Source organism: Alosa sapidissima, chromosome 13, assembly GCF_018492685.1.
Source record: "Alosa sapidissima isolate fAloSap1 chromosome 13, fAloSap1.pri, whole genome shotgun sequence".
NCBI lineage: Eukaryota > Metazoa > Chordata > Actinopteri > Clupeiformes > Clupeidae > Alosa > Alosa sapidissima.
Genome location: NC_055969.1, coordinates 9,542,481 through 9,555,681, shown reverse-complemented (window position 1 = coordinate 9,555,681; position 13,201 = coordinate 9,542,481). Strand labels below are relative to the sequence as shown.

The following is a 13,201-nucleotide window of genomic DNA, read 5'->3' as shown; positions in this document are numbered from 1 at the left end:
AAATATTTATTTGCATCGCGCCTCGACGCTCCTCTTGAAATAAAGTTCAAGGAGATCCTCCCACACACACACACACACACACACACAAACTAATAAGCACAGCTTCTGATGGCAGTTCCGCGTTCTGACACGTCTCACTGTGGAACGTCTCTTTACACATTTGTGCGAGTGGACCAGACTGATATCAAACTCCGCGGGCCAGTCAGCTCGCCATCTCTGTGTTTTTCGTCTGGAGGGTTTAGGGAGAAAAGGGCAGCAGGTACAGACTGCTCTTGAGAGGTGGATTGGGAGGGAATGCTGGGCCGCTCTGTGCCAGAGGTGGCAGCCCGTGCTGGTGGAGATTTATGCCGGTTGGCAAGAGGGATTGAAAAAAACGCGGCCGGCTGGAAAAGGAGGGGGCGGGGCTCACCTCCACCTCTCGGCGGGAACCGCAGCCAAGTTTTAATTGGTCCGTTTCAGTATCAACAACGGCCGCCCACAGCACTGAGTGCACTGACCCTAAGCGTGAAATGCAGGGTAGACTGAGGGGAAGAAGATGTCCACTGCTGATGCTCTTGATAGCCAGAAACACAGATATACTTGTGTGTGTGTGTGTGTGTGTGTGTGTGTGTGTGTGTGTGTGAGTATTATAGTTCTACCTGACAGATGTAGAACTGAACAGACGGAAGTGCTGATGAGGCCCTTAGTGTGTGGAGTGGAGTCCATATCTGTCAGTGCTGTGTAGGGTGCCTATGAAGGGAGTGTGAGAGAGGAGGATATCTAGCGCTGATCTGACAGGTGCATCAGTACAGCTGCTTCCCAGTCTCTCACAGCAGCTGAGATTCTTTATGCTGCTGAGATACAGCTGTGACTGTGTGTGTGTATGTGTGTGTGTGTGTGTGTGTGTGTGTGTAATACCTGCCAGATGCAGCAGTGTTGAGTTGCATCCAAGTGAGATTCATTCCGCTCCAGAGATATAACTCTTGTGTGTGTGTGTGTGTGTGTGTGTGTGACTGTGTGTGTGTCTGTGTGTTCTGTTTCTCTTGTATTTCAGTGGGGTGCTGGAGTTGCTCACCTACAACTCCCTACAGTTGATGTCAGGGCTACAGACCTTTTAAATGTGCAGCCCTTCTGTGTTTGTATGTGTGTCTGTGTATGTGTGTGTGCGGTCACTCGGTGTGGAGTTGTGTTTGTATGTGTGTCTGTGTATGTGTGTGTGTGTGTGTGTTGTCTGTTTCTTACCGGCCAGATGAAGCTTTGTGGAGTTGCGCTCCTGCCCAGCGTGGGTGTGTGTGTGTCTGTGTGAGTGTCTGTGTGTGTCTGTATCTTACCGGCCAGGTGCAGTGGTGTAGAGTTGCGTCCCTGCGTGTCCCTGCAGTTGATGTTGTCGGGGCTGCAGAGCTTCTGCACGCGGGCCAGGCAGCCCTTCTTAGCCGCGTCCAGCAGGGCGGCGTCTCCGCGCAGCAGGTCCTGGATGTCCGTGTCGCCCTCCTTCACCATGTCCAGCGGCGTGTTCCCGTCACGGTTCTTCTTGGTGGGGTCCGCACCGTGCTGTAAGGAGACCGCAGGGAAGCAAACACACACACACACACACACACACACGCACAAATATACAAAAAATACATACACAGGGATGGACAGACACAGACAGACACATACATACATACATGCATACAAATAAAGGCAATGACACACACACACACACACACACAAATATACAAAAAATACATACACAGGGATGGACAGACACAGACAGACACATACATGCATACAAATAAAGGCAATGACACACACACACACACACACACACACACACACACAAATAAGTGCAAAAAATCCAGACACACAGATGGACACCGACAGACACACACACACACACACACACAAATGAAAACAAAAACACACACAAACACAGACACAGAGAGAGAGAGAGACAGGCTCATCAAAGTGGATCCGTCAAGATGATGAACAGAGCTGCTAATCAAACGCCAAGTGCTGTCATCCCTCCTGCTTTCCCCCTTCCTTTACACAGAGCAGCCCGGCACCTTTCATCTCCACACTAGCAGCTACAACAGTAGCAGCAGTAGCACTAGCAACAGCTTCTGAAGACAGGCAGCAGAGACTGGTGCGTGTGTGTGTGTGAGTGAGAGAGAGAGCGAGAGAGCGAGAGAGAGAGAGAGAGAGAGAGAGAGTGAGTGAGTGAGTGTGTGTGTGCCCGGGTCGAGCTGGGTTTGTAAACTCACACACACTCCAACACAGAGCCCCAAACAGAACCTGCTGCGCTGCACTGCTGAGCTAAACCGAGTCGAGCCGTGCTGATGAGAGAGAGCGCAGAGCAGAACCGCGCCGCTCGGCGGGCCGCTAATAAAGCGGGCCTCCCCCCTGCGCCCCCGACCCCCACTGCGCCGCACGCTTGCGGCACTACCACCGCACCTGTTGGCCACCAACCTCCCAGAAAATTAATGACCAAACTGGGAAGGCACTGCCTCAGTAGTGCACCACAGGTTGCTTGTGATCTGAACACAGCATGGTGGAGAAGAGTAAACACAGGCTGCAGCTCAGTCTAATCCAGATCAATGCAGATGCTGCATGAATCACTCTAATAGTACACTATAGTGCTAGCCTGACGAGCCAGACCCACATTAAAATGTAGGGTCTGGGCACTCACCGTTCGCAGTGCTCAGTCCAAGAGGCGGGATAATCGGTTGTCTTTCAAATTCTCTCTGCACGCAATAGGACAGCGCTATGAGTCCCATGCGTTTCCCACCAGCGGAGCTAGTTGGCTAGTTCAAACTTTTGCCAACTAAAAGCTTAACTCGTGTCACACTGTTCGCCAACAGCAACATCCATCTTATTTGTTTTCAAGTAGCAGGGAATTCAAGCCAAACTGTTGCAACTCTGCCATCAATCATTATGTTAAGCCCGCCTAACGACTCTATACACGATTTGATTGTCCTGATAGAAGTTTAATTTTTCGAGCTCACAAGCCAACGGAGAGTTGCTAGACTAGCCCTGGCAGCAAATATAATTTGCTGCCGCTAGGGTGCGTCTAGATTTCTAGGCTACTATAGTGCACTTATTAGAGATATACTGTATTAGACTGTACTGCAGTTACAGTATACTGCATACTATTGGGTTCTACATCCTTAAATTAAAGCAGAGGAGATATTATTATCACCCAGAGAGAAGAAATAATCTTTTCTGATTGGCTGGCAGGGTGGTTATCAATTCTGAATAACCGGACACCGTTAGACATGAAGTAGATCTGGTAAAAAAAAAGTTTAATCAAAAGTTGAATGGTAACTACAACAACCATAGTACACGACGGTTGAGCCTGCAAGCAGGCTTCGCAACAAAAATGGAATTCAATGTAAACAAGCAAAGAAAGTTAAAGAAAAACAAACAATTTGGCGCCTTTTCAAACTGAACCGCTTGTTTTGCGTTTTATAAAGGTATGACTATTGCCTATAGTGGCAATTGGGCGATAAGCGGGATAATGGCCAGGTGTCCCGATATACGGAATTAATGAACTTGGCGGAGGAAACTCCCCTCCGTGAGTTCTTTGCCTCCACCTTGTCCTTTAATTTTGTATATCAGGTCACCTCAGCGGCCGTTATCCCTTACGTATACACCAGGCATTTGTTAAAGGAACACGCCACCGTTTTATGAAATTGGGTTATTCACCGTCTCCCCTAGAGAGTTAGATAAGTGAGCAAAAGCATTTTTGTCTCCATGCATGCATAGTCTTAGTCTGGCAGTGCCATCGCTAGCTTAGGTTAGCATAGTGAATGGAATCTCTCATTGCCGGATAGCGTGTCGTGAGTAAGAGTGAGCCAACAACAAAAACAAAATCCCTATTTACTTCTTGTGGCCTGCGTATTTACAACGAGAACAAACGGTAATGCAGATATTGACGAGCCGATTTCCAAGGTAGATATTGACTTGGGACTATATTGGGGTGAAGTAGGGGCAAAGCACTGCTACTTTGACACACTAATCAAACTCTAGGGGATAGGGTGAAAACCTAATTTCATAAAACGGTGGCGTTTCCCTTTAAGAGTTTATGGTTCCATATAGGAACGAGTACTACACTCCATTATGGAAGGGAAAATGGTGGGCATGTGCTTATGTCAGTAGAACAAGGTAAGGTAGGACATTACAGCGCACATGTGTCATATTACACTGGCAGATGTCAGCTCTGCACAATGGAGTGTGACCAGTGTGCACTCTGAATGTGTGTGTGTGTGTGTGTGTGTGTGTGTGTGTTCCCTTACCTTGAGCAGCAGCTTGCAGATCTCGTACTTGCCCTTGGCGGCAGCCTCGTGCAGCGGGGTGAACTTCCACAGGTCGGCCACGTTCACCGATGCCCCGTGGCGCACCAGCAGCTCCGCCACTTCGTAGTGGCCGTAAGAGCAGGCGTTGTGCAGCGGCACTAGGCCCCTACACACACACACACACACACACACACACACACACACACACACACACACACACACACACACACAGAGAGAGAGAAGAGAGGACAGAGACACAACAGAAAGACAAATTACACCTCATGTTAGTCCCTTCATAGTTTGTACACTAGGAATGCACAGACAGAGATTGAATTTACATCATAAGTGTTTTTCTGCTCCATTTGTCGCTTGCACACAAGAAATGACCCACAACTAGATGGACCGTGTATCTCCTCCTTGCTTTCTCTCCCAATCCATTTCTGGGCTTTCAGACAAAAAAAAAATGGACTTGACTCCAATAAATGGGGCCGGTGGGGCCGTTCTGGCGAGCTATTACTCCAGACCACACACAGCATCCAAAACCAGACGGCACCAGAAGACATAAGAGGGTAACAAAAAAAAAGAAAACCGAGTGGCAATTTTCTTTGCCATCCATTTGGGCTCCCATTTCTGGCTGACTTGCTGAGTGGGAGGGAGAGATGAACAGAGAGAGAGGAGCGATCCGGGCTGAACACTCCCCGTGTCTGGGCCTCCAGCGCCGTGTGGCTACAAATGAGGGACGTGCGCGGAAAATAAAGACGCCGGGTGCGTAAACACTGCCTTTGATCTCATTTCATTACGGCCCACACAAAGGGAATGAACACACACACACACACACACAGACAGACACACACTGACACAGACACAGACACAGACACAGAGACACACACAGAGACACACACAGAGACACACACAGAGACACACACAGAGACACACACAGAGACACACACAGAGACACACACAGACACAGACACAGACACACACAGACACAGACACACAGACACAGAGACACACACTGACAGACAGACACACACAGACACAGACACAGACTCACACAGGGACAAACGCGCGGAACTGAGAACAGCTGAAACAAAGAGGAGAGAGTAGAGTGAGAGAGAGTGAGAGAGAGTGAGAGAGAGAGGGAGAGAGAGAGAGAGAGAGAGAGAGAGAGAGAGAGAGAGAGAGAGAGAGAGAGAGAGAGAGAGAGAGAGAGAGAGAGCGATATGGTGGAAGCTAAATTAATAATACAGAACAAAGCAGAGACCAAGATGAGGGGGGAAAAAAAGATTAGACTGCCTGGGTGAAGGTCGGGGCGTACCCATTACACTAAATTAAGTTACGTTAAGTAACTCCTTATCGATCCCACGGTTCTTTCCTTTAACCCATTCTGGTTAGCTTGGCTGTGGACAGCAGAGAGAGACCTTACCCTTTGTCTTTAGCGTGGACGTCGGCACCATGATGCAGGAGGTACTCCACCACGGACACGCGGTTGTAGCCGGCGGCAAAGTGCAGCGGCGTGGAATGTCGGCCCTCCAGGTCCCGGCAGTTCACATTCTGGGGCGAGCACAGTTGCTGTGGAGAGAAGAGAGTGAGTCAATAACAATAACAACAAAAACAAACAAAAACAAACGCAGACAGCATGACTGTTTAGTGCAGATACTAATAAACAATAGCAAAGGGGAACAGGGGAGGAACGGAATTAAGTTAAGCTCTGCTAACACATCCTGAAATACTGCAAGGTCCATTTCTGTCTATCAAGACACTTCTTGCTGTTCTCGCTGTTAGTTTAATTCAATTTAACTGCTGACAGTCAGTATATTAAGCACTGAAATTGTTATTCATTAATTCAAGCCAGGATGTAATATCTGCCGAATGGACAGTCAGGGGCTACACTTTGGGACCTGAACGCAACACAAACAGACACTTCTGGAATGTCTGTTCAGAGTCTGTTATGAACAACAAGTCTGCTCTCTGGCCAACTGGGAGTAGAAGCACTCAGGCAAAGTTGCCTGGGGCAATCCTCGGGACAAATGCAGTGCCAAAACATCACCTCCTGTCAGTGTTCATGTGCCCATTCACATTCAAATGTCCCTATTTGTTTATAAACACTATTGCTAATGTATAACTAACGACTGTCACAAACTCACCATTCATTGATACCAGCCCATAACTCCCAGCTTGTGTTTCTACATTTCCACCACAGTTACGAGAAGACAAAAAAAAAAGGGGGCAAAAACATGATGGTATAAGAACAAAAATCTATAATGCACTAACTAATGATGTGTTGGGTGCATGTCTCTGTTGTGGTGTCCACTGCTCTTCCCGAGGACACTTAAACCAGGCACGCAGCGCACAGCTGGATCTCTATGAGTCAGACGCCTATCAGGATGCGTACTGTTTATGTTTGTGTTGTGTTGAGGATGATCTCACTCGGTCCACCTTCCTTCTCAGGTCAATCGCTACGCGCTGAGTCACCGGAGCGCTAGCCGCTGTTTGTTTTGATGCGTGCGGGGCCGGGGCAGGGCCAGCTCTGCAGTCGGGTAGCGGAGCGGCGTGGGGCAGGTGAGCCACTCCCCAGCACAGCACATGATGTGCACGCAGAGGGCAGTTTCACCAACCACGCCAAGGGTATCAGTGTCCCTACTCCCGCAAGCACTCGGACGTAACTGGAGATGAAATTTCTAGTGTGTGTGTGTGTGTGTGTGTGTCTGTACACACATGGAGGACAGATGGAACAGCCAGCTCAGCATTTCTCTCCCTCTTCGGATTCTCTCTATCTATCTCTCCCTCTCTACTTCTCTCTCCATCTCTCCCTCTCTCTGTTGGGCGGCTCATTGGAGGTGACATTGAGATCGGCTGCCCACACGAGCCCCCTGTCCTCTGCTCCCTCTCTCCTCCTGAAGGACGTGGGTGGCAGAACGGATGTGTGCTCACTCATTTCTGCCCCCCGCCCCCTCCCCATCCTCCTCTTCCTCAGTCCCATCAGCCCTCTCTCTCTGTCCTTCAGCACAACTTTATTTCCCTCTCTCTCTCTCTCATCACCATAACAATAACCTTCATCCTCTCTTCTCTGCCTGTCTATGCCGTATTTGTATTCAGGAATTCTAGTTTATTTTCTCCGCACACTCTCTTCTCTTTTCTCTCTAGCTCTCTCTCTCCCCCTCTCTGTTTTTTTCCCTGATCTCCGGAAGAGAAGAGAGAGCTTTTTAATGTTGCAGCACCACTGCCCAGGAGAGATGAAAAGACAAGGCTGTTTTCACGGGTAACAGCCAAAAGAGAAAAACATTCACATAGAAACAAACACAAACAAACAAACAAACGGGAGAGACTGCGCATGATAAACTCAAGACGAGTTTTCCTCTCCTTTCATTTCATTCAGTCTGCACAGAAATCTGGTCAAGGCTGAAGAGTACTCTACGTCATGTTCAAAATAACACCAATAATTGGCTGTGACAAAAGCATAACCCGGAAAAGCAGTTGCAGACACTCTTGCTGAATAACCAATTCACATTCACTATGTGAATGGAGCACAGGGCCAAGGGAGAAGGTGACTTAGCATGAAGTTAAAGAAAATATCTCCACAGTGCACTCAAGAACCAAAACTGAGCACTGGGAGCTGATGTGGGCTACGGTTACAGAAGACAAAAAATACAAACAAAAAAATCGAAAAGCCTTAAACCCAAACAGACGGCAAGAGTGAACAGCCTAGTATCTCCACAGACAGACAGCAAGACTGAACAGCCCTGCGCCTTCACAGACAGACCGCAAGAGTGAACAGCCCTGTGCCTTCACAGACAGCCTGAGGGAAAAGCCTATATAGCCTAGTACAGTCACAGACAGACAGCAAGAGTGAACAGCCTTGTACCTTCACAGTGTCCAGGTCTCCTGCTTTCGCTGCCTCCAGGAGCCGGTAGTCAACATCTGAGTTTCTCACAGGAATGTTTTCTGAGGGAAAAACATGGAGAACTTGGGTTACTGTGGGCCTTATAAGCATTTAACACACACACATTAAATACAAAACATCCAAAGAACATCCATATTCCAATGTTTAAAATGAGGGCCCAGTATTTGGTGACACACACAGACCATAAACTAACGAGTGCAGGTTGTTGTGAAATATGCCATCTCACACTCTCTCACACACACACACACACACACACACAGCATGTTTTGGATGTTCAGCATGTTTTGAATGTTCAACATGTTTTGGATGTTCCATGTACCGTTGAGGATCTGCTGCACAGCCTCGTTACCCATCTGGGCGGCGGTGAAGCCCTGCAGCGAGACGATGGCTGGGTCAGCCCCGTAGCTTAGCAACAGTCGACACGTCTGCAGGTGACCGGCCAGCGCCGCCCGGTGCAGCGCCGTCTGGCCCAGTGTGTCCACAGCGTTCATCTGGACGGCCGAGCGATGGAGGGAGAAGAAACAAGGAGAGAGAGAGAGTTTGGGTGATAAAGAGAAAGAGGGATGGGAAGAGAAAGACAGGAAACAGAAAATATGAGAGAAAGAGACAGAAGAGATTAACCTCAATGAATAAATCTGCCTGTTTAACACTGATCTGATCATGACAGCAGGCTTAAATGACACACACACACACACACTAATAACTATGATACTATAATTCAGTTAGAAGTAATACACCTGCTGAAATGACAAAATTCATGTCATCATATCACATCAAGTGGTTAGGACTGAGGTCTGGTGTTCCTATGCTGGCCTTAGATTTAAAACAAAATAAACTAAATAGTAATGAATGATATTAAATGAAGACTGACTGCATCAGACCCTATTTACATCTCACTAGCATGGAGTGGTTACATTATTATGCATCTTCACGCTTACATGACAACAGGCGTAAGCTTACGTCCAGTACTGAGAGGAGGAAACGGATGGATGCTTATGAGGAGGAGAGGAGGAGGAGAGGGGAATGAAAGGAGAGAGATGTTGGGAAGGAAAGAGGAGAGGAGCAGAGGAGGGAAGGGGAGAGCAGAAGAGGAGAGGAGAGGGGGAGGGAAGGAAAGGGGAGGAGAAGAAGAGAGGAGGGGCAGAGAGGAGGAGGGTAGAGTTGTGAGTGAATGTGCCGGTCTCCAAAAGAACACAGACATGAATTAAACAGCCCTTCTCTTCCAGCCCTCAGGCCCTTCCATGCTCCATGCAGAGACTAGCAGGGAATACACAGGGAAAGGCTATGTGTGAAAGTGTGTGTGTGTGTGTGTGTGTGTGTGTGTGTGTGTGTGTGTGTGTGTGTGTGTACGCGCACTCTGCTCTGTATTCGTCTGCTTCTGGGATTGTGTGTGTGGGTATGGCAAGTGTGTGTGTGTGTGTGCGGTATGTGAGTTTCTGTGTGTTTGACCTCCAAATGAAATGAGAAAAAGGAATCCGGCTTCCACTCAGCTCTCCAATTGAGACTCCGGGGACGTCCTCATTGCAGCTAATTAACAATTCCATGCTCTGAGTGGTGAGGGAGACACGGCCAGCACCATATGCACCAGGCGGTCCACAGCTTAATAGGCCTCATTTCCCTACCTCTGTCTGCCTCCCTCTCTCTCTCTGCCTCTATCATTTCTAAGTTTCTTCTCCAACTCTTCTGTCCCTCATCTTCTACAAATGCTCTCCAGTATTCATTCTCTCTCTCTCTCTCACACTTTCTTTCTCTCTCTCTCTCTCTCTCTGGACTCTACTTTCTCTCTAGTCTTTGTCTGTCTTAACTCTATTCTCTTCAAATCATTCCCTTTGATCCCTTCTGTCTTTGTGCGTCTGTCTTTTACTTCATCTGATGATTTCAATCTTCTATTTATTGTACTGGCTACTGTGTGCTAATCTTGCAGACAGCATTGATCAATATAAAAGGACTTTAAAAATCTATCAAGTCTGTCTATCAAGACTTCTCTTTCTCTTCTACATTTTCTATAAGTCTCCATTTTCACATCAAACTCTTTGTCTAGATTTCCTCCCTATCTGTATAGCTGGTGTCTGTGCTGGCTGTTCTGAGTGGAGTGGGTAGTGTGTGTGTGTGTGTGTGTGTGTGTGTGGTGTTTACTTTGGAGAGTGGCTCTCATGGCTCCACGCTCTGTGCTCTGTTGAGCGCTGGGCTGAGCCCGTGCCATCTGTTTACCGCCGGGCCGGCTCACAGCATCAACGGCACCAGCGGCAGCAGCACACTCCCTCTCCTCTCCTCATCCTTCCTCCACTCCCTCTCCTCTCCTCATCCTTCCTCCACTCCCTCTCCTCTCCTCTCCTCATCCTTCCTCCACTCCCTCTCCTCTCCTCATCCTTCCTCCACTCTCTTCCTCTCCTCTTCCCTCCATTTCCTATGGGACCCACAGCAGGGTTCTCCTCTACTCCGTCTTTCCACCCTCCTTTTCCTCTCCTCTCCTTCCTTCCCTCCTTCCTATGTGTCCTTCCCTTGAAGAGCTCTCTCTTCTCTCCCCTCCTTGTCCTTCCTCCTCTCTTCCCTTCCATCCCTCTCCTTGCAGCTGTTCTCTCCATCCCCATGTCCTAATACAGCTATCTATCTGATGTCTGTACATCCCACAGAGTCATCCTCCTCTCTGTAATGCAATCCGTTCCTCAACCCACTGCAGGCATCTCACTCATTCTACTGGCTTTCTTTCCTCTGTGTGTCCTCCTCCTCCTCTCACACCCTTCTCTCTTCTCCATCTCTCTCTCTCTCCATCTCTCTCCATAATACTGCCCTTGCCAAGGCCCATGGCCAAACAGAAGCAATCTTTTTCTCCTTATTTCCTTCACCCACTCCCATCTTTGTCAACTCTCTCCCTCTTCCTCTCCTCCTCTGCAAATACACCCCTCCCTTTCCTACTCTAATGTGACACACACACCTCTGCCTGGCTGGGGCTCTCCCTCCTTCCCTCCCCTCCTTCTCTCTCTCTCTCTCTCTCTCTCTCTCTCCCTCCTTCCCTCCTTCTCTCTCTCTCTCTCTCTCCCTCTCTCCCTGCACCCAGACCACCTCCCGTTCCCCTGCAAACTACCTCCTGGCAGCAGCACAGCACTGTGGAAATGTCAGTGCGAGAGGGAGAGATTAGACAGACCGGCAGTGATGGACTGAGGTGCTGGGCTGCATTTGGAAGGGAGAGGAGTGTGTGTGTGTGTGTGTGTGTGTGTGTGTGTGTGTGTGTGTGTGTGTGTGTGTGTGGTGGAGGTGGTCGGGTGGGGAGGTCGGTGCAGTGTGGAGAGTTTTGGTATGCGGCCGGTGTCTCGGTGCGAGATGAAGCCTTCATGTCGCTCCTGGACAGGAGATGGACGAGCGAGAGAGGAAATGAGAGAGGAGGAGAGGCGTGATGCAGACAAGTTTGCTCAGTACACCACAGGTGGAGAGAGAAAAAGACAATGAAACAAAGAAAGACACATCCTGTTCTTCACCTGCAACATCTAACGTCACAATCTTCCCCCAGACCGACAACAGCACTCCATACCAACCACAGCACTCCACAGTACACCTCAATTGCCATCAGATAGGCTATTTTCAATGGAATGAAATGACTTCTGTTCTGGGCATCCAAACCAGCAATGTGTCTGTGTGTGTATGGGGGGGGGGGGGGGGGGGGTCTCTGACGGCTCTGTTGCCGTGGTAATGCACTGAGCCACTGCTGTCGGCGTCCGTCTGTGAGTGGTATGCCGGTGGCGGCGGCAGGGTGACTAATCAATCTGTCGATGCTTATCTGATGGCGCTCGGAGAAAAGAGCCCCATTGATCGGCGCGGGAGTCGTTTGGCCACCGGGCGATGATGCCGCTGATTTAACTTACGGTGATCCGGCGCCGCCTTCGCAGGGTCCTCTCGGAAAACAGTGGCAGGGAACTGAGCATGCTAGCATCTACACACGTACACACTCACACACACACACACTCTCCCTCTTATAAACATACACTTGCTAAAACACACACACTTTCTCTTTCCTCACACTTGCTCTATGTCTCCCACACACACTGTCTGTACACACACACACACACACACACGATCAAGGATTGTGTTGCATCAAGACAGGCAGGCAAATGTGAAGCCAGATCGTGGAAGTGAGTGAATGGCATTATCTCCATTCACCAGAGAACAGAGAGCGAGATGGTCACAGCGTCTCTCGCTCCATTCAGCGAGCCGTGCGGTGACGTCAAAAGGAAAGCGCTCCAGGGAGGAAGGGCGTTTGATCCCACAGAGTGTTTGATTTCTGACAAATAGAAAATGGAGGCCTCTGTGGTCTGAAAAAGGGTTTTTGGCCGGTATTGACATTTTCATCTTTTTCGTGCACCCCCCCCCCCCCCTCTATTCCCACAGTCACTGATCCATGCAGAAATGAGTGCTTCCCTGATTTACTGGACTGGACTGGACTTAGGCTGAGATTGAGGCAAACTGCGCCACTGTTTAAAGTGGTGATGGTGGCGGTGTGAACAGGATGTGTGTCACTGAAAGGAGGAAGTGATGCATACCTTGGCCCCGTGTTTCTGCAGCACCTCTATGATGTCATTGTGCGCCCTCTCTGCTGCAACGTGAAGCGGCATCATGAAGCTAAACAGAGAGAGAGAGAGAGAGAGAGAGAGAGACAACAAAATGAACAAAGAAACAATTTTGTTTGTCTAATTGTCTAATTGCTGTGATAATTACTTCTTTGATGGCATAGAGGGAGGGTGGAAGAGGGAGGAGGAAAGAGAGAGAAAGAAAGAAAGGAAAAGAGAAAGAGGGAAAGAGAGAGAGAGAGAGAGAGAACAAAAGTCTTCAGAAAGAAAAACAACCTTAAAAGCATTCTGACACTTCTAAGGGCTGAGAGAGAAAGAGAGAGAGAGGGAGAGAGAGAGAAAGAGAGAGAGAGGGAGAGAGAGAGAGGAAATGACAAAGAAAGCAGTAAGAGCCAGCAACGAGTGATCCAGGGAAGGAGAGCGCCTTAGGCAGGGGGGTGGGGCGGAGAGAGTGAGTGAGAGAAAGGGTGGGAGAGAGAGAG

The 13,201-nt window shown here is 48.9% G+C and overlaps 1 protein-coding gene and 1 long non-coding RNA gene across 5 annotated transcripts in view; one reads left to right on the top strand and one right to left on the bottom strand.

The window, feature by feature from the left end:
• The window catches only part of LOC121679686, an 11,047-nt gene extending 7,336 nt beyond the window's left edge, over positions 1–3,711 (top strand). Inside the window, exon 3 of the long non-coding RNA XR_006021388.1 lies at positions 3,628–3,711. This is a non-coding gene — a long non-coding RNA (uncharacterized LOC121679686). The remainder of the gene's footprint in view (positions 1–3,627) is intronic.
• tnksa (tankyrase, TRF1-interacting ankyrin-related ADP-ribose polymerase a) overlaps positions 1–13,201 on the bottom strand; it is a 106,355-nt gene that overhangs the window by 17,877 nt on the left and 75,277 nt on the right. For all 4 annotated transcript variants that reach the window (XM_042058589.1, XM_042058586.1, XM_042058587.1 and 1 more), the window contains 6 exons: positions 12,693–12,771; positions 8,477–8,648; positions 8,119–8,198; positions 5,680–5,825; positions 4,254–4,419; positions 1,311–1,530 (listed from right to left, as the gene is read on the bottom strand). In XM_042058589.1, the coding sequence (XP_041914523.1) occupies positions 1,311–1,530; positions 4,254–4,419; positions 5,680–5,825; positions 8,119–8,198; positions 8,477–8,648; positions 12,693–12,771 (863 nt within the window). The remainder of the gene's footprint in view (positions 1–1,310; positions 1,531–4,253; positions 4,420–5,679; positions 5,826–8,118; positions 8,199–8,476; positions 8,649–12,692; positions 12,772–13,201) is intronic.